General features: G+C 50.0%; 1 protein-coding gene across 1 annotated transcript; it reads left to right on the top strand.

The window, feature by feature from the left end:
* Positions 1 to 714: 714 nt before the first annotated feature.
* Positions 715 to 26,408, top strand: ARHGEF33 (Rho guanine nucleotide exchange factor 33). The gene is made up of 16 exons (XM_059828509.1): positions 715 to 736; positions 4,131 to 4,180; positions 5,187 to 5,234; positions 10,190 to 10,354; positions 11,974 to 12,095; positions 13,014 to 13,156; positions 14,476 to 14,535; positions 15,758 to 15,973; positions 16,590 to 16,719; positions 18,013 to 18,145; positions 18,971 to 19,054; positions 19,929 to 20,012; positions 20,828 to 20,976; positions 21,854 to 22,039; positions 23,763 to 24,516; positions 26,271 to 26,408. Exons 1-16 carry the CDS (start codon positions 715 to 717, stop codon positions 26,406 to 26,408), a joined length of 2,484 nt encoding a protein of 827 aa, XP_059684492.1.
* Positions 26,409 to 27,692: the final 1,284 nt, after the last annotated feature.

Here is a 27,692-nt window from a genome sequence, read left to right as displayed (position 1 = left end):
CATGGGATCATGCTCTGTCGGCCCTGGTTTCCAGAGAGGCCGCAGCTCTCCTCATCAAGGCGCCTTGCAGCACCCCTGTGCCTCCAAAAGTCAGGGAGACAACTGACAGAGTAAGCAGGCATGGCAGCACGAGTGCCTCCAAAAGCGCTGGCAGGATTGTGCAGCAGCATTGTGAAGTCAATATCTTTGTGGCCCAAACACAAGTTTGGAGGACATTCTGGGTGATTTAGTTGCATAGCAAAAAGCTGGTTCTTTGATGCAGAGCACCCATGCAAGATGTTCATGTGCCATTCGAAATACATCTCATTTTGCTTCTGTGTTCATACAAGAAGCATCTTGCTGAGCAAATAGTCTCTGTGGGATTTCACAGTACCTCTTAATCACCCATCCACGTAAGCACAAATGGCCTTGGGCTGGGAGGGAAGTGTTTGTACTGGCGCCCACTCTGCTTGTGGAGGCACTGTGAACCCAAACAAACCTTTAGGATGCCTCATTCCCGCTCAAATCCCTTTCCTCCCTCTGTTTTCTGAACTTTGAGCATCTCTGCTCAATAAATCCTTTCTGCATCTTTCTGCACTCAGGGTTCAGACCAGCTGACCCATCGCAGGGCTCACATGTGGGCAGCTCTAAGCCATGGGATGTTCCCAGTGACCAGCCAGAACCCTCCAGAGTGAGGACAGGAGTCCCTACGAGGACGCACACCCTATAGCAGCCATGGACTCAAACAAACAAGAAGGTAAAGCATCCTCTTATTTCACTTCTTGATAGTATGAAAGACAGCAAGGAAGAAACCTGCTCTCATATGACCTGTCTGTTGGCAGCCGCCGGCCAGCCCCCTGAGAGCACCTCTCAGCCACGGCAGCTGTGGGCAAATGTTCCCTTCTTTTAGTTTCATAGAAATATCTGGGGGTTGAAGTTTTTATCTCTTATTTTAGAAACACCTCCCTCTCTCCTCTGGAAAATAATCCTGTGGCATATTTAATGTCCAATGTAGGAAGTCATTCCCCTCTTTTGCCTCGGACCCACCTCTGCCTTGAGATGTACAGAGACTTCCAACTGTCAAAAGCTACGTCTTACACAAGGGCACTGTGATGAGGATCTGCTTCTCTACCCCACGTGCTTTGTTGCAAGGGGTTCTTGTTCATGGCAGTGCCACAACCCAGACTTCTGCACCAGTCCCCATCTTGCAAGCATCGAGATGTATCCAGGCCACACTGCTTGCATGCAACCAGTCCTAGAGTCAGCAGCACTTCTAGGAAGTCTGCAAAGCTCAGGGGTTTCAGGTCCAGGGTTTTAGGAGTTATCGGCTTTAGATATTCTTCTTGCAGAGGACTGTGGGGCTGGTGGTACTTGCTTTCCACCCCAAACCCCTTGCAGCACTGTGCTCTGCCTCGCCACCTCAGAGGTGACTGTGTCCATATGCTGAGGAACTCTGGAAACTATGAGGAGCAGGGGGAGCAGCTTTAGGAGTGCCCATAACTGCCAGCTCAGGAGAGAGCCTGGACCATCTCCTTCCCTCTTCAAAGATGCTTGGTGGTGCCAACATTCATTCATGGCTTAGGTAACGAAAGAGTTAATTTCTCTATTATTTTTATTCTAGTTTGACTAAATTAGGGCTGTGTACCTAGGCCCCTGCACTACAGCAGGCTGAAAAGGAAATTAACTCAGGGATTTTTTCCAATTAATTGGTATGCCCCCATGGGCTGCAGACGTTCACTGCAGAAATTGGGAGATAACCACCAAGCCCCTTGCTTCCCACAGTGCAACTGTGAGGAGTCTCCTCTGCTCCAGCTCTTGGCAGTGACTTTATAGAAATGATCCGGGTTTTGACTGGGTATGTGCAGAGAGCGCTTCTGCGCATGCTCATGGCAAAGGTGGGAGCTAAAATCGCAGTAGCAGGGATCCTCTCCCCTCTTCTGGTCTTGCCCAGGAGCAGTTCCTCACTTGGAGTGTGTCCAAGGACAGTACAGACTGCTCCGTATCCAAACCCAAATGAAAGATCCCTACAGACCTCTGCAGGACTTGGGTCAAGCCCGCTATGTTATATATCAGATGATTGAAAAACACCCAAAGAAAATGTGAGGAGAGACCATGGCTCTTACTGGCTGTGCCGTGCTTCTACCTGACACCTCTAGCCCTTCACAAAGCTCAGCATTCACTATGTCCACCACTTTGCAAAAACTGCATCTCCCTGTCCTCCCAGCATCTGGTCTGTATTGTGCTATTAATTAAGAAACATGTCCCCTTGCTCTTTTCGGGTCAGTCGTTCCTATCCAGAGTCCAGCAGTAATATTTACATCAGAACAGACACGTACCTCAGTTTTCTTGATTCAGGAGGATCGCAGTGCACACTGGCTGCCTTCTCAAGCCTCAACTCCAGGCATCATGAGAAAGCTTCCTCATTCACTTCAGGCCAAAAGTCAGTTTCTAGTTCGTGGGGTTGCAGAGAAAATCCAAAAAAAGACCCAGAAGGGCCAAAGCTGAAAATGAAAACAACCTGTCATTTAAAAGATGAAACACGGGACTTGGTGCAGGCTGGCTGATGAGTTTTGACCCCAAGCAGCCAGCAGTTTGGGGTCATGGCTACTTCTCCCAGTCAGTCTGCTGCCCCTTGTTTTCCCCAGGAGGAATCTCAAAGGATATTCCCCAGAGGGTCAGTGTCTGACCCTGCTACCCAACCCCACGGCTGCGAGACCAGCCAGCACGGGGAGAAAGTGGCACACGGGCAGAGAGGGGCACACGGCCTCTCCTCCTCTGCCTCCCACTTCTGCGAGTCGCTGGGGAATTTGCTCACGTTCCTCTGAATCAGGACAAATCCTAGAGACCAGAACAGGGCCAATTCATAGGTGCCCTTGGCAGTAACCCATATTCCCCCTCAGGGGTAAAGAAATCAGAACGTAGCTGTGCCTTGTTAAGCTCTGACTTCCAGGCTTGAGCTTTCCACTTCATGCATGACTGCATAAAGTCCTCCCTGCGCCCTTTTCAAGCCTCTGCAGGACTGAATTTCTGTGGTCTTAAAGGCCCAGGTGGGTAAGGCACCGAGCATCTGCAGCCAGCATGGAAAGAGAGAGCTTGGCTGCCCCGAGAATTGGGCAGGGGGTCACCGGTCATGTCTGCAAGTGACAGCAGAGATGGGTGAAGCAAATTCTTGGAGGCAAGAGAAAACCCACCTCATGAAGTGACATTGCCAGGGGAGGCGATCCAGACGAGGAGCTGGGTGGCGTGGCGATTCCTGGGAGTGAAGGCCAGCCAGGGAGCCTGACGTAGGGAATAACATGGGAACCGATGGCCATTGGACTGCAATTCCCTCAAAGTGCAATGGCGGCACAACCAGCGATAATTTCTGTTGGATACCTGAAGGTTTCTGCTCAGAAAAGACAATGTTAGAAGAGGAAATAATAGATTTTTTGGTTTCAGTCAAGAACCCATTAATGCCTAGATATAATGCCTCTGCAGTGTCCAAAACACTTCTGCAAAATAGATATAAGCTCCTCCATGACCTAAGTCTGTTTCAGAAATGTTCAGTCTAGCTCCATTGTACAAGATCAGGTGGGATCACGATGCCACAAAAACCTAGGAATGATGAAACTGATGAAAAGATGTATTTTTTTGGTGTTATGAAAGACGTGATGACTGCTTGGAATGCATTGCGACAGAATATAACTTAGGGCTTAAAATATACAGATCAGAGCAGCCTTTTGTGGAGATAATAGAAATACGTACAAATATAGTAGATTAAACTCACAATTTCAGACGAGAGATGGACCAGTAATGCTTTAGGGGAAAAAACCCAAACTGTTACTTAAGGCTGGTACGCAGAACTGAACTTCACAGGGAGCAATTTAGTCCTAATTGCACATACAATGTTTCTCACCTCTTTGCATGGATCAGCTTTGGACAGACATAGGACAGCAAATGAGGTGAATTTAATGTCTGATTTAAGTGAGCCATTCCTGTTTTATAATTGCAGCTTATTTTACAAATGATATGGTGTGCATACCTCCTAAAGTGAGACTTGAGTCCTTTAAAACTGATTTGTACCTCAAGAGGGACTTCAAACCCTCTGTTCCAGTTATTTATAGCAACCATAATAAGTCATTTTAATTGACTGAAGTTCTTTATTCCCACAGGAGAGACTGAAAGTGTGCCTGTGAGTACTCCTGCAACACAGATTTCCCAGGTAAAGATGAGCAAAATGCCCTAAATGACTCCAAGAGTTTAAAGAGTTACTAATAGATAAACAGTAGTTAAAAAGCTAAATTAAGTGGAAGGAAAAATGTAGGCACTTACAAGGAACATGGCAACAAAAATGTGCACACTGCATGAATAAATATCATACATATCACATCTTGGGCCTCATCTTAAAAGACACTTGAGTAAAATTTCTCTGCTCACAACCAGTTGTGTTCGGACAGGTGATTCGTGAGCTCAGCTGATTAACTAGCTGGCATCACTAGCACCAGTTAGAGAATGCCAATTCACTGGGCCAGAGGGAGATTTCATGGCTGAGCTCTGACGAGATTTCACCAAACCCAACGAACGGTCCCAGGAGCAAGGACGTGTTGATTGACATGGGGTGGGGGGGGGGGGGGGTCTTCCCCAGCAGGGGGGCAAGTTTCCTGGGGAGCTCTGGGTTATCCTGGCAGCCTCACAGCTCCTTGGACCACGGGATGCTCTTCTTGCCTGATAATCCAGAGCAGCCGGGCCGGCCAGAGCGTTGAGTCTTGCTGCATGTCTCCCCAGCCAGGAGCTTGGAAACCCTGTCTTTGAGCCCACGTTGGCTCAAGGTGATCAGGACTTCCAGAGCTCTGTGGCTGCTCTTTGAGTTGACGTTCTTGCTGCAATTAGCCACCACGAATGCAACAAGATTGTCTATACCACAGCCCAGGGAGCATCCTTCCTGTAAGACGCAGTTTCAGTGTTTCCACAGTGATGTTTCCTACGCATTTCCAGTCTGCAGGAAACGCAACAGAGTTTTGAGCACTTTAAACTTTGGTCCGGTTCAATATGGAACCGTACTCTGAAAGAGAAACATATCCCTGAACTGGAAACCCCGACTATTTGAGACGTCCCTTGTCATCGTTGCAACACTAATTAGTTGTAAGCGCACCATGGCAAGTGGAGAAGACGCTGCTTTCCATTAACTAGTCAGCGCTTCTCTCATCTCATCCTCTTTTCCCAACCAGACAGCTCCAAGCAGGAGCTGTGACTGGGTTGCAGAAGGGCCCAGCACAGTGGATCCAACCTGCACAGAAAGCTGTTGGGACAGCGTGCTGGGAACACCACGCACACGTGTTGCTTTCCAGAAAAACCCAGCTGAGATGTGGGTACCCTAAGGAATCCTTTAAATGAAAGCTGCCAGCTGGCTGTCCCCTTCTGCGTCAGTGAGGGCCCTATGGACACTGCAGCTCCCAAACAAGGCTGCACAGATGTGAAACGAGAGCTGCTAAGTGCTTGCAGCCCCCTTTAGGTATCTCCATCCTTCTCTTCTGTCCTTACCCTGCTGCTCTGCCTTCATTCCTACCATCCTTGCCTAAGAATAGAAATACTGGATATGCTCCTAGGGCCATGTTCTCTTTCACTGTAAATCAGCACAGCTCTGCTCTTTCCTGCTACGAGGCATTGCAAGCCTTCCTAAAGCTTGGCTGTAGAAGCGCTGCCCTTAAACGTAGGAGTTAGTAGCTGTGCTAGAAATTAGTCATTCCCTAGTAAAAGCATGCATCACGCAGCTCAGAAAAATCAGATCCAGGCTTTGTGGCAAGTGTTGGACTCTGTGCCAGATTAGTTTCAGGCAGTGTCCTCAGGCAGCCCTCTTTTGGGTGACACAATGTTTACTTCCTTCTTCAGATCAGCTACGTAAGAAGATGTGCAAAGTGATGGACACTAGATAAGCTGGGGAAGTAACACAAACAGTACTCCTTCGTGGCCACAGAAGGCTTTGCTCTTTTCTAGGATATATTTATAACAGCAGAATTATTCCTGTGCAGTATTTCTTCATCATGAACCTGTTTTCTACTAGTTTTGACAACCTTCAGCTCAGGGTCCCCGAGAGCGAGCCCTGTTCTGGTGTAAGGACCCTAGGCAGCTGCCAAGGGCGGCAGATGCAAACAGCCATCCCTTTGGAGACACAGAGCCCTGGACGGCCTGGCCAGTTCTGGGGGAGAGATGTGGGGACACAGCTACTCATGGAAGCAAGGGTTCCCTCTCAGTGGCAGCCAGGGCGGTAAACCCAGCTCATCAAGGCTCTGCCCTCTGCGTTCCACCCCAGCCCTTCCTTTCATAAGCCACCCCCGTCTCCTAGCCATGACCGCCTTCCCTGAGCTGCCCCAAAGTCTGAACAAAGCTTTAGGCTGCAGGGACGGTCACTGACTTCTGCAAACGGCTCAAATTGCTGGCACCTGCCAAGGGAGGATGGGGAGGCTCCGCACTTTTGCTGCCTCTGGTCCTGGAAGCAGCATCAGTCCTGCTCACCCTTGGGGCCAGTACAGCGGGTGAGACAAGAGTAGAGGCTCAGCAAAGGAGATTTCACAGCCATTATACATATATAAAAAAAAATATATACTATATATATATATACTCTTGCAAAGTAAAGTCAAAACCAGGCTAAGAAATGCTCCTTGTATGTCTTCCGATCTCACCCTTCTCCTCTCTAGCCACCATTACTTCCTCCACATGGTCACGGTTCCCCGCTCCGTGTCGGGAAACGCTTGCTCCCCTCTCCAGGTGGACTTTGACAGAGTGTTGGTATTCTCGTTGGGCTGGAGGACAAGTGAGAGTCACAAGTGACTGCTTCTCAGTGTCCTATTAATCAGTGTCATGCAAAGAGGGGAGGAGGATCCTTCATTTCCCCATGGGCAACTACCCCCAGAGCACAGCACAGTTACTTGGTCTCGCTAGAGATTTTACTTGCATGTTTTTTCCACACAGACCTGAAAAGCATCAGGGCAGCAGGTCAAATGGGAGTCGTGGCCCCCAAGAAAGACATAATCTGCTACAGATGCATGGCGCTGGATCCCTCACTGCATTGCTTTGTCAGGTTTGAGGGCCACACTCCAAAGGCAGGTGGGGGCTGAAAAGTGTCTCTCATACTAAATTATTTAGATGCCTAAATGCTTTTTTTGAACAGTTCTTGGAGAGGTTCTAAGGACTCCCTGTGACTGTGCAGATCCATTTATCCTCCAGGCATTAGGTAGTTCAACTTAAGTTGCTAAGGTGTGTTCCTTAACTTCCACAACTTAAGTGTTAAGGGGTGTATTTATTCCCATGAATAGGTGAGCCAGGGCAACACATTACAGTTAAACTGTTGCCAAGTTTCCTTGGTAGTATAAAATCTGTCTTTTTTGGTATGTGTTGCACTTCCGAAACGTTAGAAACACTGAATTGGCTTGACTTTCCAGGGGTTCACCAACCTGTGAAATGTCTCCCTGGTCCTGTAGGCATAATCACTCGGGCAAGATGTAAGCATGAGCTGATGTTTCAACAGCTTCCATTTTTTCTAGCAGCCCATGGGATTTAAAGGATGGTTTTCTACAGCTTGTCATTAGAGACGAGCTCAAACTAAAATCCATAGCTCAAGCACTACACTGTGCTTGGCAGGAGTTCAAAGATAATGTGTTTTTCCTGCACCACTCCACTCAATTTTGGATCAAATGTGCATCCAATGCCACAAGGCTGTTTGTGTTTCCTTTCTATGCTCTGAGCAGCAGAGGAGGGAGTTCTCAGGGTTTCAGCACTTCATGTCCAGCCATACGAGCCGTGGCAGATGTGGCTGATTGGTGTTGCTGGCTGCTTTCATCCATCAAGCTGCAACAAAGGGAAATGCGAGTGTAAGATGCATTTCAGTGTTGGAAATAGCCACTGCAAGCTGCATGGGGCTGAGGAAGGATGTACCGGGCAGGACAGACCCAGGCTGGGGTCTGGAGCACTGGGAAGGATACACAAAGAAATCAAGCTAGCACTGTGACTCCAAAAGCAGAGACTGGCCAACAGTGAACCCCAAAATAACACGTGACTCTCTGCTCTTAAATGCGGAGGATATTTTAGTCCAGCCTCTAGTCTAAATCTTTCTTTTGGCTGCCTGAACTCTGCCTTCACAGAGCGTTTCGGTGCACATGGACACGAAAGTCTCTGCAGTGGTCCCTTTTTTTGACTCTGAAACCTCTAGATCAGCAGTGACTCCCATCCCTGTACCCTTCAGAAAGGATCAGTCTAGTTTACCCCCTTTCTGGAAGCATCTGAGGAGGATATGGCCAGGCTTGTGGGCAGAAACATTTCATTTTGGGTTTATTCTCCACAGACATTGTTATCTCCAGGGCCAGCTTCTGGTCTGCTCCACTGCTAGCAAGACTTGAGGCTGTGACATCTCCATCCTGAAGTGGATCTCTAAAATGGATAGCATAGGATAGGATAGGATAGGATAGAATAGCATATTTCAGTTGGAAGGGACGGATCTGACAAATCACCCCTTTTCACTTGGAGGAAAGTGTGCGATGTAGGCTAGCAGGGAGACTCTGCCTCGGCAACGTCAGCTCAGTGTGGAAGTGTGGCAAGAACCTGTGAGCAGGGATGGGAACATGAACATTTTGCACAGTTGCACTACTTTATATCCCCCCCACTTCTCCAGACATGTATGTTAGGATGTCTGATGATGCTAAGACCATCTGGCTCACCCCCCCCTAGGCTGAGATATCGGAAGCAGTATGGTCATTGTCTCCCTAAGCAGCCATGGCCCCAGGCAGCCCCTCTAACCCTTCAGGCGACACTCACAGGTCACAGGGTGACAATTCTTGTGACACGCGAGTGTCACGGGAAGGTGTCCACTGTGGCCAGAAAGGGTGGGTGAAGGGGTCAAACCAAGGGGTCTGGAGATCCAGCTGGCTTGGGGAGTCAGGGTTGACTGCCTGAGGAGGGAAGATGTCCTCAGCCTCCTGCTCCCCTCTGCCCTGTCCCAGCTCCTGTCAGTCCCGCTCCTCCTACCCAGGCAGCTCTGGAAATGTGTGTCCAGCCAGACCAGACTGGGGACTGTGGGGTAAGCACTGGGGTAGGAGTGGGGATGTCAGGCAGACGTCCTCTGTAAAGACGCTGCCAGTCTTGATCAGAGGAGGATGGTGCATGCCATTGCCCCGAGGTATCGGAAGCCATCTCTGCTCCATTTACAGGACTCAAGCGCCTGAGTTCCCCGGGGTGGCTGTCCTCTTACCATCAGTGCTCCAGTTTTGGACTCAGTTTATAACCAGATGTTAGGCCGAATTTCTGTTGTAAAGGTAAAAACCACTGGTACCGAAGCGCCTTGGGCCGCGACCTCGCTGTGGGCTTTGCGCCAGCAGAACAAGCGCCTTGCTCACAGCAGCGGGGGCAGAGTTCAGGGGCGCCAGCCCGAGCTGCCCCCGAAGAGGGTGTCCCCGCTTAGCCCTCCGCAAGCCGCCTACCTCCCCTCACTGCCCACCTCCACACCTGCCTTGTCTGCTCGCTGTGCCAGCCTGGCTCGCCCCGGTCTGTCTCCTGCTTCGCCCGGCTATCAACCGGCTGCCTCCAGCTTAGGTTGTGAGCTCTTCCAGCAGCGCCAGGGCCTCTAGGGATGGAAAACAGGGAGAGTGGGCACAGTGTCGCTGTATGCCAGGGGAAAACCTCCCGCTCCCTCCCCATCACCAGTTAAAGAGCTGCCTCCTTCCCTGGAAAGGGTCTGCTGACCAAGGACAGAGCTTCTCCACAGCCCCTGGAGAGCGAGGTGGTGTTAGACCCGTCTGGGGAGAGCGTCAGCCCCACGAGCATGTGGGGGAGGAGGACTTGCTCAAAACCAGACATGTTCTTGATTGCTCAGCTGCTTTGGGGATTGATAATCTGGCTGCTGTTATTGCAAACCTTCTTGGCATGTTTCAGGCTGTCCTCTCCTTCTACAGACTGACAGGCTGCAAACTGCCAGGGAGCCTGGAAAAACTCTCAAAGTCTAAAAAGGGGCACATTGACTGCCCAAGACAAACACCTCCTACCCTATACTGAGGCTGCAGCAGGGGCCGAACCTCCCCCCATGTCTCCCAGCCATGACAGGAGGAGGAGAAAGAGGACAGCACCTTACAGGATGGGTTACACCCAGCCTTCATGCCACTCTGAACCATAGGTGACCCTCGGGGACACAGCCACCTGCATCTGGGAGGAGGGACTGAACCCACCGTGTTTGTGGTTCCTCTAGTTGCAGGCATTAGCCTCTGAGTTGAAGGCGGGTTTCACAGAAGCGATGCAGGAGCTGTCGCGAATCCAGCATGGCGAGTACGCCCTGGAGGAGAAGGTCAAGAGCTGCCGCTGTGCCATGGAAGAGAAAGTGGCCGAGATGAAGAATTCCCTCAACACATTCAAGGTAGGAGTGTGACCGGCGGGGGGGCTGCATACCTGCCGCATTAGCTGGGGTGACGGGCGGGCAGCATTCCCCTGCCTCCATCAGTCCTTCCTGCTTTGCAAAGAAAAATAAGCTGGCAATCGTTTCAGATGTATCTGGTGCATTTCCTTTGGCTTTGTGTCTCCCCCCACTACTCCAACCCAAACGTAACCCATGCCCTGGCCTGTTTAGCCTTCTCGATGGGCCACGAGGCAGCGCTGCGAGCTGCCCTGGGCACAAACAACCCTTGCTCTGGGCTGCACATGCAATGGGCGTACGGCCTGTTCACAGGCTGCCGCTGGGCCACGGTGCCATACCTCTCCCTGGGTCAGGTCTCCTGCATTTCCTGCAGGAACGAAAGCCACTGGGGAGCGGGGAATTAACACAAAACCCTAAAGCCTTTTGAAGTTGCATTCCCACACGGCTGGGAGGAAGTGCTGCCTGGTTTGATCCGGCCCAAGAGGATAAAGACAAAGGACTGGAGAGAGAGCCTAGCAAGAAGGCTTGATGTACGCTTTAAACCAGCCAGCGTCTCCATGCAGAAACTGGATGACTGCCTGTGAGCAGGCAGGCAGAGGAACTGTTTTATTGTTTTTATGGTAAATTTTCCCCATGGGGTTTTGCTGAGTCAATAATACCTTGTGAAGTTAAAGAGGGCTGCTTACTGGAAAAGCCCGTTACTGACCCTGCGACAGGGAGAGACAGATGGCACCGGGCAGAAGGAGCCCTGTGGTCCCAGATGAGCAAGGCAGACAAGAAGTGTAAGGGCACATCGCAGAGGTCTCAAAGCAACCAGAGGCAGGGTTATCCAGGATGTTGTTAGAGGAGGAAAAGGGGTTTTAAAAATCCAGACACAAGGAATTATGCAAGCAACAGGAGAGGCGAAGGCTGCTCTCCCTCTGCCTCATGCCCATGTTGACTGTCCAAACGTTGAGCTCCCAGTGAAGCCACCTCCTTGCTTGGGGAAAAATCCCTCTTCTTTGATTTACAAGAAATTCTTGAGTCTCCCTCCTCCATTGCTGCTCACATTGATGAAACCCGCAGGAACTTCATGCATGAGAGCGCTCTACATCCAAGTAAGGCTCGGCTGAAACTGCCTGGGGGAGGACGTGCTGACAGGGAGGTTACAGAGGGCCTCATTTCCTTAGGAAACCAGGCTAAAAAGGCCGCTCCAAGGCCTGACTGGCAAAAGCTTATACATGTGAGTGATCACACTGGGACCTGAACCAAGTGCAATATGTGAATACACACGCTGGAGAACTGCAGAGGGAAACGTGCTTCCTCAGGCCCACCTCCAAACGCCATTAAAGGCAGGAGCCCTCCCCGTGCTTTCAACTGGTGGTGGATGAAGCCCTATGTCTCCATCTCCCACCAGTGCCTTACCCAAGCGACATCACGCTGGCTTGGGTGAGTTGCCTGTAGTTGAATTCAGGATTGCCGTGCTGTGCGTGGCATGTATCACACAGGAAGAGTGTCTAATCACAGAGCCACTCTCCGCAGCACCCTGAAGCATCTCCAGTGCACACCAGCCAGCGTTCAAAGCTGTGCAATGTAAGGCTGATGGGCACCCTGGGAATGCTGTGCTTTTGCCTGTTTCTCAGGAGGAGCTCAGCGATGCAAAGTCAATGATTGAAGAAATCAGTGCCAAGCAGGAGGAAATGCAACAGAAAATCGAGCAGCTGCAGCAAGAGAAGCGGCGGGAATCACGGAAAGTGAAAGCTAAGTAAGGGCCCGAACTCCAGGGCTCCGGAAGTGCTAATTAGCAGTAGTGTCATTTTGTTCAGTTCCTTATAGCTTAATTTCTTAATCTTTTCCTGGCTGGACACGTGTATGAACCCTGATTATTACTGGAAGCTCTAGCCTTCAGTTCATGTCAGGCTTTTAGACATATACCCCGCAGAGCAAACGCAGCAGAAAACCACCACCACCTCGCTGGGACCCCAACAGCAAAATAGCCCCAGCAGCAATCAGGGAAACCAGGGCCTGGTGAAACACACAGACCTGCTAGAGACGCGCTGGGGCGGGAATATTGTTGAAAGGCAGGAGCCTTCACCACTACAAGCTATTGCTAAGCCACCCCCATCCAGACACTAGCACTGCAGCTTCCCCTTCCAAGCGTGCAGGACTCAGCAGGCTCCTGATGGTGCAGTCACGCTCTGCTTTCCTGTCACCAGCCTCTTCTTCTCTGAGCAGGGTCATGCAGGAGCATGTGTGCACACTGCTGGGCCACGCTGTTGCTGCGATGAAGCAGACGGCTCGTCCGCCTTGGCCCCGATTAGCCTCCTCCTGAAAACAGAGTTTTGATGATGGGTGTCCAGCTGCCTTGATGCAAACACCTTCCAAATCTAGGCGAGCCCCTTAGTTAACTTAAGTCGTTTAATCAGATGAAATATGCTCTGCAAAAGAACAGATCTGAAATAACCTTCTCCTATAGCCAGTGGAAGTTACTTGCAGAACATTGTTCATGCACTGCGTCAAAGCCAACTCCATCAAAGCCAACTCCTTTCCCAGTCTCTGCTGGAGTTGTCCTACTGCTGATTCTGTGCTTGTACTTATGCTGGTGTCTGCCACAACTGTAGTGTAGGAGCTTCACCTGTAGCATTCGTACTTTCCAACGGTCTCATTCTTTGTATTTGTACAGAAGAGCACAGAAGGATGATCATGGGTCACAGACAGTGCCTACACCTCTCCAGGGCAGCCCATTTCGATCCATTAACCTCCCAGAACCTGTGCTGATCAATGAAGATTTTACAAGTCTTTTACACAACGTGACTTACGAAAAAGGTAGGAAATAAGAGTAGGCAAATGCAGCGCCTTCCTCAGGAAAAAAAATCCCCAAAAAGGTCACTAGGGTAAGAGGACACCAAGTTTTCCTCAGGTACCAGCAGCACAAAAAGGGAAGGGGGTGCTCCCCTCGGCAGCACTGCTGCTGGGTCTGCGCACGCACCTCGGCACGGTGTCTCAGGATAGCAGCCTCGGTGCTGGCCTGGATTCAGGAGATGCTGCTCTGTGAGCACTGCCCCAAAAGCCATTGCTTACCTCCAAGGAAAGGGAAGTAGGCTGGATCTTCTTCCCTGTAATGCTAGTGGCACGGACACGGAGCCAAGTCGGAGCTCCTGATAAAAATACTACAACCTGTGGATTTGTTTCCATGTAAGGGAGCCGGGCACAGAGAGGAGGATCGCAGGGACCGGGCTGACAGGGAACACATGGTGTCATTAAGGGGCCATACCAGTGTTCGAGTTGACAAGGGGACGTGGGAGCTGGTACGTACACACAGTAGGCTCCGGGTGTCTGCATATACACACTGGGAGGAGAATCTCTGCCCCTTGTTAGCTGCGGAAGCTGCTAACCCATGGTGTTAGGGTTACACCTTGACCAAGAAAACACTGTCAACTGCCAAACACTTGGGAAGGCTGGAATCAAAGAAAAGGTGATGGACCAGAGCTTATTTTTTCTATAATTAACGTTGGGGGTCTAAACTGGTCTCTCTTACTGTTCAGGTAGGAAGACACTAAAAACATATACATTTAAAATGTCGACAAAGGCATGTGCTGTTTTCTACTCTGTTCTGCTCAGAATCTGGCCAGCCATGGCCCCCCTCTACCCTACTCTGAGGTGGTATGTTAGCCCTCTCCCTCACATCCCTCTTGCACATCCACCTCTCTCACCCACTTCTCCCGCTGCCCCTTTCTTTCCAGTCGTCTCACCCCTCCACTCTTCAGCAAGCTCCTTTCCACCCAAAATAGCAGCCAAGTCTCTGTGACAGCCCTCCATCCTCTTGTTCCGCCTGCCGGGTGCCTTCTACCCCACGTGCACCTACTGAGCAAGGGCAAGCCAAGACTGCTCACGTTCCTCCGCGGTCACACAGCACCGAGCACAACAGGGACGTCCACGTTAGCCTGCCTAAGGTGCTCCTGAAACAAAGACCGCGGCAAGAGCCACAAGAGTAAAGATCCTCCTTAGCGGAATATCTAACAGGGGTGTTTCCATAGCAAAAATGTGAAAGATTGGAGGATCTAACCACACTGGCTGGGCTTGGCAGGACGAGGCTTGGTCTACAGCTGTCTTCTCTTGTCAAGTTTCCCTTTGTTCTTCAACAGTGTCCGACACCAGGATCATGCCCATGGGAGAAGGAAGCGTGAAAGTCGTAGCAGGTTCAGGTAGGAAAATACCATACTGTCAAAAAACAGTAGGGCAATGATTCAATTAGAGTGCTTGCTTTACGGCATTGAAGAAATGCTTTCAGGGAACGCATTTCACAGGAATGTCTTTTACTTTGCCATTTTCATGCTTGCAGTTGAGGTGTGAGGGCAAAGCTGCGTCCCTGAAGTGCCAAACACCTGACAGACAATGCAGAGGATTGATACTGGGCAGGGAAAGCCTTTCTGCTGCTGCTTTCGCAGGTTCTAAGCGCCTTTGCAGAAAGGAAGAACTGACACTTACTGATATGGCAAAGAATAACGAAAGTGCCGTTTTGCCACTTGGGAAGAGATGGTCTTTGCAGTGACTACACACCAGTAGAACTGGTGAGCTGTTTATTCACCCACCAGCTTCCAGATTCCTTGCAGACATGTCTGAGTAGTAACAGAGGAGTTTTTCTGGCAAAAATAAACATTGGTCAGAAGTAAGAGAACGGTATAGTAAGGGAATAGTAAGGGAACACTAAGGATCCTGGCCAGCAAAAGGACACAGGAGAACAACCATTAGATGTTTGCACTGTTCACTACAAGCTCTCACTGTTCTGGATGGCTCTTTTGCTTGAATCCGTTTGAAAAAAAAGAGAGAACAAAAGCTATGGAAAATGGTTCATTTCAACCCAAATTCAAAATATTTGCATTAAAGCAATTCCAGCCCAATGGCTCTAACGCACCTGCACCCTCCCCTCCCTTCTCTGTGATTTAACAGCCTCAGACTCTCAGTCCTGCTGCTATAATCACATCACACTACAGAAATTTTAAGAGCCATGACAGTTTACATCCATTGAGAATAGCATTTAAATCCAAATTACAACAATGCTTTCTGTTTCTACAATACCTGCCAATAAGTGTCATATTACCAAGCCCTGAAGTGTCCCAAACCCCTGAAGTGCAACCATACTTGGAATATATGTTTTTTTCTTTTCTAACGTGTGTCTAATTTTGGACCTTATTTGGCCTGAAAATAAATGCTGGGAGAGCGCAAACCTTATTCTGCCAAAGTGCTCACCAACTGCACTTCTGTTTGTAAATGAACGCTACAAGGCTACAGCCCTTGTGAAGCACAAAGAACGCTTCAAACTCTCCTTCCAGTACTTCAAATAGATAATAATGCAGGTTAGCTGCCTGCTGTAGCATAACCCGTCAACTGAGATGTCAAGACCCCTACAGCAGTTTGTCATTGCAGGAGCAACCATAGAGACAGATGACAGCCTCAAGCCTTCCTTGACAACAGAGGGACAGTCAAAACTGCATCTGCCGTCAACAGTGTGGAAGCAGCCCAAGGACGCCAAGGACTGGGGAGATGAATACATTTCCAAAGAGCAGCCGGAGAGAGGGAAGGACATGGGCCAAAGCAGATACAGCTCCGCAGACAACATTATATGTGAACCCTCTTTGGCTGGTAAGGACAGAGTGGAAAAACTCTGCCTAGAGAGGCTCAAAGCTGCATTCACGGTTGGTGCGAGCTGGTCAGTAATCAACTCTTACAGAGGGAGACACACAAGCCAGCTTCTCCTGCTAGGGGGGAATGTCTCGGGGCCTCGGTCTCCCAGACTTCTGGCCTTTGTATTTGCTGGTGCGACAGAATCGCTCTGCACCCAGGATACCAATTCTCCTTTCCAAGACGCGGCAGGTTCAGAGTACTGTTGGGATTGTGACAGTGCAGTTGCTTAAGCAGGTGAAAAATACAACTTCTCATTCTGCAGGAAACTGCCTGTGAGTTGTTTTGCCTTTGATTGCTTTTGTTATTCGTAGAAAAAAATGGTATTCGTAGGGGAAAACACATTTGCTTTGGAGCTTTCTTAGAAAAACGCAGCTCCAGTCATGTCTGAGGCTGTAGCATCAGGCTAGAATTTTTTATTTTGGGGAAAGTAGACACACGAAGACAAGACATTGGTGCCACTTTTCGACAGTTTCTCCTTTTCATGATTTAATATCAGATCACCAGTCTAACAAAAGGCTGTCCTTGAGGTCAGCATTTCCTTATTTTTAAACGTAACCATTTTATCTTCTGGAAGCCAAAAGGCAGAATATCGCTTTGGAGCTGTTGGAGTCAGAAAGGAAATACGTCATCAACCTTTCCCTAATCCTGAAGATCAAGGCCACATTGCAAGGGCCAGATGTGAAAAGGAGCACCAAGGAGAGAAGGTATTTGATTTAGTGTCTCTTTTGGGGAGTTTTCTTCAGTCAATATTCTTTCTGCATCATCCTCTCTCCTACTTTTCTCTCATCCACACTTAGAACTTATTTCTAGTTGAAAATTGGAGGCAGGGGAAGGTTTTTGCAGTGACAAAAGACTTTCCTGCCTGTCCTTGCATCTTGTCTACCTTGCATCCCAAACCGTTTCACTACTACTGCATTTCAGTCTCCTTCTGAGTCCCATCAGTCTCCTGTTCTTCTTTCGCATGTCTCCTGCCTGGGTGGGAACAAAGCTTCGTGCGTTCTTTGCCTGCTTCTCCCAATCCACAGCTCCAGCTCTAGAAGCTGCTGTGGGCATAAGCCCCTGGCTAGTGGCTGCCATCCAGCAGGTACCGATACATACACACACAAAAATGTATTTACACGCGGACACAAGACCAGTGGGACTGACCCAGCTTCGCAGTTAAACCCAGCTCTTGGCAAAGGCCATCCCCTGCGTTAGTTCCCAGGATGGGATAGCTCCTACAGCTCTCCCCATTCACTCAGCTTTGGCCTGGGAGTTCCCAGCCCCTAAGCACATTTGGGGAGCCCAGTCCTTGCTAGCTCTCTCTTTTTTGGCTCTTCCCACTGTCCCTAGAAGTCATTTGACAGCAATCCGCTGTGGGACATGTGGTACATGGGTTGATGTGGACTCATTTAAGCAGTTACATGACACACACAGTTTAAACTGAAGCATGATAGACCAAAGTGAGTTTTTCTTTTTATTCTTTTACCCTGGGACCTTTCCATCTGGCAAAGTACTGCAATATTTGACATCTTCATTCTGATTCTGGATTAAATCAGCATGAAATGACAGGAAGGCAGTAGCACATTTTGACCACCTCTGCATCAAAGGGTTGGCTTGTTAAAGGGCCTGACAAATGAGACAACATACAAAGCTGGGGAGCTCTCCTCCAAGCACTCTATGGGATGGCTCAGGACCATGGTCCTGCTTCATTAGCCACAGCGGCATTGCCTGGGGTTTTTTAGTTCTGTAAATTCTGGTCAGCTACGCAATGCACTGCACAGTCAGCCTAAGAAACCTCCAAAAACACTCTCCAGTAGCCTACAGGAAGGGTTCCTGCATATACATAGCAGCCAAAATAGGGCTTCCTGGTGCAGCCAGGACTCCAATGGAAGTAGTTAGCAATCCTGTGTTTAAAGCAAGTCTGTGCTGACCCCCCATGAATGCACACCTCAGCAGTACATGCTTAGGGCTGAGCTTCTACTCTGTGTAACCAGGCTGATATCGTCTCCCTTCAGTTTCTTCCCCAACTCTTTGCGGTACCTGGTCCAGCAGCATGTCGATTTACTTCACGCTCTGCAGGAGCGAGTCCTGAGCTGGCCACGACAAGGGATCCTAGGAGACATCTTCCTGAAGTTAACGAATGATGAGGTATGTTACAGACCTCTCTGGACTCTTCTGCTATGATTCGTGATATTGTGCTGACGGCCCACAGGTGGGCCGAGGTACCTCGCAGCAGAGGGGTTGTGCTGGGAAGCTGTGGCTAGGGTAAGGCCTTTCAGCTAGCCTCCTCTGAGCAAGAGTCCCGGCGCATGGTAGCCCCTTTGTTGTACTACTTGGTTGGTCAGGGAGCCCACATGCCAGACCTAGCTGGGCGCATGCAGCCACGTAGCACAGCCCTATAATAAATGCACGACACCTCGACTTGGCTTGCAGGAGCCACACATGAGCCTGGACAGCTTGGATGTCTATATTCACAGTGAGGGGGTGAAAAGAGTGGTTTTCTTATGTTCCCCTTCCCCAACACACTTCGCTCAGAGTTACGACAAGCGAGTGGGCAGGCCCCTTATCCTATATGGTTTTGTAGCCCCAAGTAAAACAGCACCTCCTTCTCAGGGTGAAGGTCTGCCCAACCCCGGGTAAGCAGTGGGACCTCTCCTGGAAGGATGAGTAAAAACTCATCTGAAACTTCATAAATTTTAAGAGTCTTAAATAAGAAAAGCTTCTTCCTCCTCTCTACCCCTCCCATCTGCTATACAGCTTTATACACTGTGCTCAGCAGCTGAACGCATTTTATTAAACAGCCTTTCCCGAGAAGTCCCGAGCCCTGAAAGCTTCACACAGTTAGCAGCCCTGCTGCACTGATGAGCTACCAGGAGTGATGGTGGGGAAATCAACAGTTTCTCATTCTGGCTGGCTCCGTGACCAAGAATCTCTCTTAAATTTCTTTGTTCTTTTCTTTTTTCCTTTTGTAAGAATAATTTTCTGGACTACTATGTCGCTTACCTGAGGGACCTGCCAGAATGCATCTCTCTGATCCATGTGGTGATCCTGAAGGAGGTAAACTTCCTGCCTGCTTCATAGACACGTAATGGCAACATGCAAGCCTGGATCTCTTCCTGTTATGCCTGCCCACGATAGGACTCTTCCGTCAATCCACTTGTTATCAAATGCCAATCTCCCGAACGTTGCCATGGCTGACACGCACCTACAAAAAGCAGCTTTAATGTATTCATCACTGTGTGTAACCAAAGCTGCATTTCTGCTGTGACATGAAATAATGTCTCAGATCAAACCTCCCAGAAAGCTTGCCTATGCACATGTTATCCAGACCTATCCCAGGCAAATGGAAAATGGAGGACTCATCCAAACAGGGAGACCAAGAGCGAGGCTGTAAGTGCTTTAGAGAGAAAACAGTCTCTACTGTTCAGCTTCAGGTATTTGGTCACACCCCCTTGATTCTTGGTTTAAACTATGAAAGTTAAATATAAAGGTAGTTTTAAAGTACCCTACTAGCTCGCTTCCAAGACATCTTAATTTAGGAGTCAGTCTCATTTTGTTCAATTCATTTGGGCCTAAACTAAGAACTTCATTCCAAACAACAGCACCTACCTGAGGTTTCAATGAAACTTAACTAGTTGACTTTAAACATACACCCCTACTTAATTAGGCTCAGCGTCCCTCATAGATAATCCCCAACCTAAGGAATTCCATCCTTAGGACTAGTATTGCTGGTGGAAGGAGTTGCAAATATCCCTTCCAGAAGCAAGAGGAAGACCGGGGTACTGTCACGCACAACTGCCACTTGGCTGGCGTGCTCCTGTGAACTGTTGTAACTACTTACAGCGTAACTACTCATTAAACCCCAGAACCATTTGGAAGCAGACATGTCTTATGGCTGGGAGAGACTCTGAAGTTGCTTTCTCTATTTCAGGTAGAAGAAGAAATCAAGTCTGATCTCTACATTCTGTTCTTCCATATAGTCCAGCGAATCCCTGAATACCTTATTCATCTACAGGTAGGGCCCCGGGATGAAAACTGTCTTGTTGAACTCTTATCACAACATACGACTTTTAACTCGGAGCTGATATTAAGGCCTGTACAGGTACAGGGCTTCTGGCTAACCCAGCGGGCTCTCTGAAAAAAACCTTGGAAAGGGAAAGCCAGCTGAGAATAGCTTAATTTTCATCATTTTCACCTGAAGCTTGCTTCTATTTGCCAGTTTCTCCATTCGGCTTGACAGAACCAACTTTTGTCCCCTGGGAAGCTGCAAGCTCTTCTGCCTGCTGCTCTGGGAGAACAGGAGGGCAGAGATGGGGCACACGTACTGCGAGCTCTGACCTAACCCCTGTAACAGAGCTGCCCTCTCTGCTGAGCGGTCCACACGCCTGTTAGCCGAGAGGCTGAGAGGGCTACGGGCTCCTAGGTCCCAACAACCTTTCTTACACAGAGCTTGCTGCTAAGAGTTCTGGTTCACGGGGAGGTTATCTGAATTGTACTAAAACAGTTCAGACGAGGCAAATGACACAGAAAGCAAGCCCTATAAAAACAAGAGAGCGGTTTATTTATCCAGTTCTAAACTCAGCCAGTGCATCACCCACACATCCCATGATTACGTTTACATGGTTACTTGTGTATTTGCACTGGAGTAAGCAGGAGGCAGGCCCCATCCAAGTCCCTCAGAAACTGGTGCTGCCTAGAAGAGCTCCCACCGTGCTCCCACAGGGCAGTGCCATGGGCACTCCAGAGCACTAATCCATGGTCCCAATAGCACCTTCTCCCCAGAAAGGGTTAGGACACCCTCCAAACAGCCTGCTCTCCTCTGTGCCCCAGAACGTCCTGAAGTTCACGGAGCAAGAGCATCCTGACTATTACCTGCTGCTGGTGTGTGTGCAGCGCCTCCGGGTTTTCATCTCACACTACAGCCTCCTCTTCCAATGCAATGAAGACCTGCTTATACAGAAGAGGAAAAAGCTGAAGAAGTAAGCACAACATCAGCTCATTCTCTCGATCACCAGGGAAAGGGAGGTGCGGGGGAAGCTTGGAAACAGGGATTTAGGTCCTGGCAAGATCGACAGGCACATTGCTCTGTTGCAATAAAACAAAGCCCATTCCATACGAACGCTGGAGAAGGCCCACTATTGGCATTTGTCCTCCACATTGAGGTCAGATTTGGGGTGGGCCCTTCTGCCTAACTCTTGAGAGTGAAAGGAAAATCAGTTTAATCCTTCTAAACATAGCAGCCACGTGTTTCATGGGAACATTTCATTCCTTAAGCTGATGGCAGTGTCACTCCCCAGTGGGAGAATACATGGGGACTTGGCTGCTTTGGCAGCTTGGGGCCCTGGTGAACGCCAAGACTGTTGCCTGAAGCCCTCACAGGCTAAGATTGGGAAAGAATAGTGTTATCTTCTTTTACTGGGGGAGTGGAGTGGGAGAAACAAAAGCCTCCCATAACCTGTTTGAGATGAACTGTGATAGAAATGACCCTGAATGTAGATTCTCAAGTGGTGGTTCAGAAGAGTTCCCTGAAATCAAGACTTTTTACTAAAATCAAAATCTGGTTGCCTTTGCTCCTTGTGATGATTCATTGGGGGAGTAGGACAAGATCAAACTTCAAGGGAAGCTTCCAAATGTGGAGGGTGGTAAAGGGCTGGAGCAGACTGCTGGGGAGGGACTGCTGTCGGGAGAGGCATTAAAAACGGGACAGAAAGCAGGACGCCCTGCTGACTGGGACAGACTAGGTGGAACAGGTCCTTCCTTGGGGAGGGAAGAGGTGAATGGGAATATTAAGGTCCCTCCCAGCCCTGTTTTCTGTGATTCTACATGCTCGTGCTCATTCCCTGCCTTATTTCTTAGCACGACGATGGATTTCTCCTCCCTCAGGTCATCCCTGGTGAAGCTGTACAAAGGTCTCACCTCCCAGTGTACGAGCCAAGAGGTTTCGCCAACACCCAGTGCAACATCTATCCGGGACAGCGGGATCCACTCTGAAGAGACAATACAATCGTTCCCACCAGCACCTTCCTCTGGCACGACAACCCCGTAAGCCTATTGTCCTAGTAGCAGGCTTTCAAAGTAGGCTGAAAACTCTCTCCTCACCCATACTATCTATGCCAGCGGTACTAGGCAGTTACAGACTCTCATTCCCAGGACTGCTCCCTGTGTCGGCATAGAGAGATGAAGGGCTGGCTCCTTCCTGCTCTCCACTACCATGTGGCTTACAAGCAGGAAACATTTCAGAGCTCTACCCAGGGCTGTCAAGGCTCTTGCTAGCTGGCTTAACAGTGTACCAAGGAGGACATGTATTTGTGTAGGCCTGGCAGCGGTGTGCATAGTAACACTCCGCATTATTCACCGTCAACGTTACAAGAGCCGGGAAACATGACCAAGGTCACAGACTAGTGAAGAAAAATAAAATACTTTTCCACACAGCACATCATTGAGCGATGGGACTTGCTATCACAAGATGCAAGTACAAATGGGTTCAAACAGACACAAGACTAATGCAAGAAAGTGCTACTGGTAGCACCTGGCAATCTTTGGCCATTTCTAGCCTACTGATACAAGCCGACTGAGATGATGATCAGAGAAGCGCACTAGACTTGCCTTTTTTCTTATGTCAGCAATTTGTGGCTGTTGTGCTTCCTTACATCATTTGACACTAAGAAGAGGAGTTTGGCTTCATCATTGGGAGTCCCTCTCAAGTGGCAGTGTTATTAGATCAATCCCTAGCCTCCTTCTCACCAGACTACCCACGCCAATCTCCCTCCCCTCACAGACGCGATGCTCCAGGCCCCCATCTCGGTACCCTCGGCTGGCACGTCTCGTTTCCCCACATTCACCCGGAACTGAGGGCCCAACACGGGTCCAGGTGGAGCCTCATCAGCACTGAACAGAAGCGGGGCGGGGGGAATAACTCCCCAGTCTCGGCTGGTCATGCAGCTCCTAATACAGCTCAGGTCAGGGTTTGCCTTGTCAGCCACGAGAGCGTGTTGTCAGCTCACCTTTACCCTGGCTGTAACCCCCAGTTCATACCAGCGCTGCTATTCAACCCAAATCTCCCAGCCTGGTCTGATGCGTGGGGTTATCTTGCCCCAGATGCAGAGCTCTGCACATCTTGAACATGGCAAGGTTTCTGTTCCCCCACTCCATTCATTATGTCCCCAGAAGATGGCAGTGGCACTTTCCTACGCAGTGTTCCTTAAGGGCCGTGGAGGTGCACACCCTGCACCTAATGCCTCACCCAACGCAGTACTCTCTGCTGACTTACCTGGAACACCCAGAGGGTAAGAGCCCTCCAAGTACTCCTGACACACTTCTGGGGACAGTCACCCTACCCAAGAGAGGAACCCTGTCCACCTGAAAAGACAATCAGACCACAGGAAAGTAAGACACAGCCCTTACGTTACAGAAAGAGAAGGAAGTAAAAATCCAAAACGCAGATGAACAGGAGAGAGATGGAGCAGTCGGCTTCTCATCTCCGTTTCTATTAATTTCATGGTGTAGAGTACAAAAGTCAGCCAAAGCTACTGGATAAGCAGTTCTAGCCCTGCAAGTTTGTTCCTGCTAACCCAGCCAGGGAATTTCTAGTAGTGGCAGCTCTGTGACTGTTCTCCAAGATACGAACATACCTTTTGGCCTTAAAAGCAAGAGAATGGGGCTGGGGGAGCGAGGGGAGGGGGGACTTATCACGCTGCCTCTTGGTCATCCTTCAGTATTCCACTTCCTTCTGTTTTTTTGTTTTGTTTTGTTTCTTATTTTTAAGGCATTTGATGCCCCAGATGAAGAAACCCCAGCCAACGGTGATGGAGAACATCCAGGCTGTAAAGCCCCCTGACTGGGAAATGGAAAGTAGAAAACATGAGAGGCCGGACAACATCCTTGCATCCTCTCAGCTCACAGAGCAGGAACTCAAGGCTCTGACAACCCCCTTACAATCCATCCCTGAAATGGAGTATGAAGCACCACCGGCTGATGCGGTGGGAAACACCGAGAGAGCCATCAGGACCTCTGTGGAGCTGCTGCAGGATGCGAGGAACTTTGCACCAAGCTACGAAGAGTTTGACTACCCTGGGGAGGTTTTCACCCTGCCAGGCCCCTATGAAGATGATGCCTTCCAAAACCTCACTCTCTTTGAGAATTGCTCCCCGGCCTCTTCCGAGTCCAGCTTAGACATTTGCTTCCTTAGGCCTGTTAACTTCACATCAGAACCAGAGAGGACAGATCATGCCTTACAGCCATTGCCTAAAAGCTGCACTCCTGTAAGCAGCAGTACTTACAAGCGTGAGATGTTCCACAGCAAAGGCAAGCAGCTGAGCAGGTCTCTGAAGGAGCTGCCGAGGAGCGCTGAGGGCGTGAGCACCAGACTCTACAGCACACGGAGCAGCAGCGGGAGCCGGCTGCAGCAGAAGCAGGAGAGGAATGTCCAGCCTCACATGATCTCAGCCTCATCTCGAAGCTCCCAAAGGAGCTACTTCCCCCCACAGAGAGGAGCGGGTGAAAAACAGAGCTTTTTGGAAGTAAGGAGGCTTAAATAGGAGGAGGAAAAAAAAAAAAAAAAAAGGCACGTGGTGGTGCAGAAGCAGCAACAGGAGAAAGATCTGAGATACAGTTAGGGCAGAACATGCCAAAATAGCTTCCAAGTCCACACATTCAAAGTCCTCATCTGCATGTACATGCCCAAGGGAGGGACAAGACAGCTTCTTTTCACACACGTCTTCCCCTGGGGGGGGCCAAGCATGGGCTTGAGGCACACAGCCGGCTGAGTGACAGCTAGAACACCCTTGAGACAAGCAAGCCTCTCCTGTGTCTAGCTGCCCCTGAGCTTCCCCCACAAGTAAACGCATCTGCTCAGGGTCACGAAGTATGCGCAAAGCTGTTCGAAATCAGTGCTATAGGGTGGCACCTAGTTAAGAAGGTGCCTTTCCACCTGCTGTGAGGAGCGCTGGGTTAAGAAAACCAATGGATTTCGTATCAGAGCCTCAGCTGGTGTAAAGCAGCACGACTCGGCCGAACTCGGCCCATTTACACCAGCAAGGATCTGGTCCATAGGTTTTGTTTTACCCGTGTTTGTTGCAATGATAGTAGACCCATGCTGAAGTTTGTGTGAAAACCGACAGACAGAAACCCTCAGACAACCACTGGCGTGGCAGGCGGCACTCTATCGCTTCAGGGACATCAGGTCTTGCAGGAACAATGTTTCTGTACTCTGCAGTGCCTGTTCAGCATCAGCTTTGAGCTGTCACAGTTCGGGGGGAAGATGCCCTTCACACTTCCTGGGGAAGAGGCCGAGGGTGCTGTGAGGTGCGTAGCTAGTTCTCTCAGTGCTGCCTGGAGAAACACCCTCCTGTTAAAATGAGGCAAGATGCAGATGAGGCTGTAGATGCAGATGATGATGGGAGGAAGGTTCCAACAGCCTGACTGAAAAGACGGCAAGGAAACCTCGGAAGAAAAGAGAGAATGAGCCTAGTGAGTGAAGGAGGTGGTGGACGGCTGAGCAGGGGAGATGAGGCAGAGGGAGAAGAGCCCCGGGGACGCAGTTCCCCCCAGGAACAGGAGCCTGTGAGCTCTTTGGCACTCACCTGCACAGAGCTATGGCCCGCAGCAGGGTGCAGATGTGGAGCTAGTCCAGAACTGCAGGACACGCTTTCCCCCCCAGAGCAAAGGAGACCACCGTGGCAACGGTGGGCAGAACTGGAGAAAAGGGACTTGTCCAGAGCCTCGCTGAGAGGAACTCGGCACTCTCCTGAAAGGGGGAAGAGATCTTTTAGTGGCACATTTACCGCAAGGTGTGTGTGCTAATGAAGCCTTCTGCCCCACAGATCTAAAACCACGCAGCAGCAGAGCCAACAGAAGAGTCTTTCACACCGTATCAGCTCAAGAAGCCTGAAGCCTCTCTGCCCTAGGGTAAACAGAGCTCACGAGCAAGGAGAGGGTGGGAAGTTCCTTCAACTCCCCATGCTGGCTTGCTCCCTCGTTGGCAAAAGGGGCTAGTAAGCTCCCCCTAAACAAAAAGCTTAGCAAGGAAGGCTCAGTTCCTTCTAACAATGTTTATCCTTCCGCTCCTCTGCCGCTGCCTCAGCCTCAGAGCCAGCAAAAAGCTCTCTGCAGAGGTACCAGTGCTGCCAAGGCCCAAGTGACCTGTTGTCTCCCAGCCTTGCCAGCACCTCCTCACCCACCAGGTCCCTCCTAGCACAGAGAGAGAGAGAGAGAGAGAGAAGGGGACAAGGATGTGAGGTTGCAAATGCTGGTTAAATTGTCTTTTCCCTTTTAGGAGCTCCATGCAGAAGACAACACCAGGTTCTGCCAGAAGGATGACAATGAGCAAACATCCTTCAGCGACCACAACCCGCGGCACGAGCCCAAGGGGGGTTTCCGGAGCTCCTTCCGCAAGCTCTTCAAAAAGAAATAAGCAGCCCCAAGAAAGGCAGGCCACAGCCTAAGCGCGACAGTGCTTCCCCAGGTCCCTGAGGGTGGAGACAGACAGCAAGGCCCCAAGATCCCCCCTGACTAACACAGTAGGTGGAGGGGTGGGGGAGAGGAGACTGTCACAACTGCCTTACAAACACATCCTGCTCTTCCTAGCACAGGGCAGGGCCAGGCTATGGGTTGAAATGGAGCTCAGCCCGCGGGTCCAATAAGCACAGGAACTTGCTAGCTATCACTCCTGCCTGACTTAACTGTCCTCGGAGTTTTGGAAAGCTTTGGCTGAATCCCACTATCTTCTCCTCCCCCTCATCCCCCAATGCTGCTTGATTTGCCATACATCTTCGCTCTTCCAAATTCAAGCCAGGTCTACTTTGGGCTCACCCACAACAGAGGGGTTACCTTTGCAGCCTTGGCATCCCGGCCAGAAGTCTGAAATTCCCCTCTTTCCTCCACTTCCCAAAGGAAAAACACCATCAAAGATGTCTTCCAGGAGGCCAGCTCTCATTATCCCGCTGGTCTGAGAAGGGCTAATAAGCATGAGCTGAAGCACCCGGGCTTTGTACTGCTTAATCAGCAGCATCCTTTCTTTTGGACTCCCATCACTCCCCAAAATCCTCCTTCATCTTTTATGCGGCGTGCTGTTTCTTGAATTGCCTCCTGCTCTATGAATCTCTGCTCCTGCTGTTGGAACTGCCTGTGTCTCCAGGCAGGTGACGTTGGCTGAGCCCAGGGCCTCCCACAAGAGACAAAAACTCTTCTCCACCCTATCCCCACCGTGGATCGATGCAGACACTGACACAGTCAACCAGTGTCCTGGCTCCTGGTCTGTAATACACCTGAAATACTCTTTGCTAACTCTCTTTGGCCTGACACCACCTTACAAGCCCCATCATGTGCAGCACCCTGCTTTGGAGCAGTTCTTCTAGCTAAAATTGAGGCACTAGGGCAGGAAAGTCGATGGTGCCCCATGTTCAAAGTCACAAGCCCTCCCTCCTGTGCAAGGATACTCTTCCTCCCACAGCGAGGCCACACACGCGCCATCCTCCTCGCATCTCGACGTGACAAACCGTCAGTAACGCTGTTCTCTGCGGAAGACTATAGCTTTTGTTAAAAAGAAAGTATGGAGAGAAACACAGCCCTCTGGTGCGACATCCACGTCAAACCTCAGCAGCAAGAGCGCTGTTGGTGAGGGCTGTGGTGTTAGCTGAAGTTGGGGCATGCTGAGGGCAGTTTCAAGAAGAAATGTAGTTTTATCACCTTATTTTGG

The sequence above is a fragment of the Gavia stellata genome, chromosome 23 (genome assembly GCF_030936135.1).
Source record: "Gavia stellata isolate bGavSte3 chromosome 23, bGavSte3.hap2, whole genome shotgun sequence".
Classification (NCBI taxonomy): Eukaryota; Metazoa; Chordata; class Aves; order Gaviiformes; family Gaviidae; genus Gavia; species Gavia stellata.
This window is presented reverse-complemented; position numbering and strand designations above follow the sequence as displayed.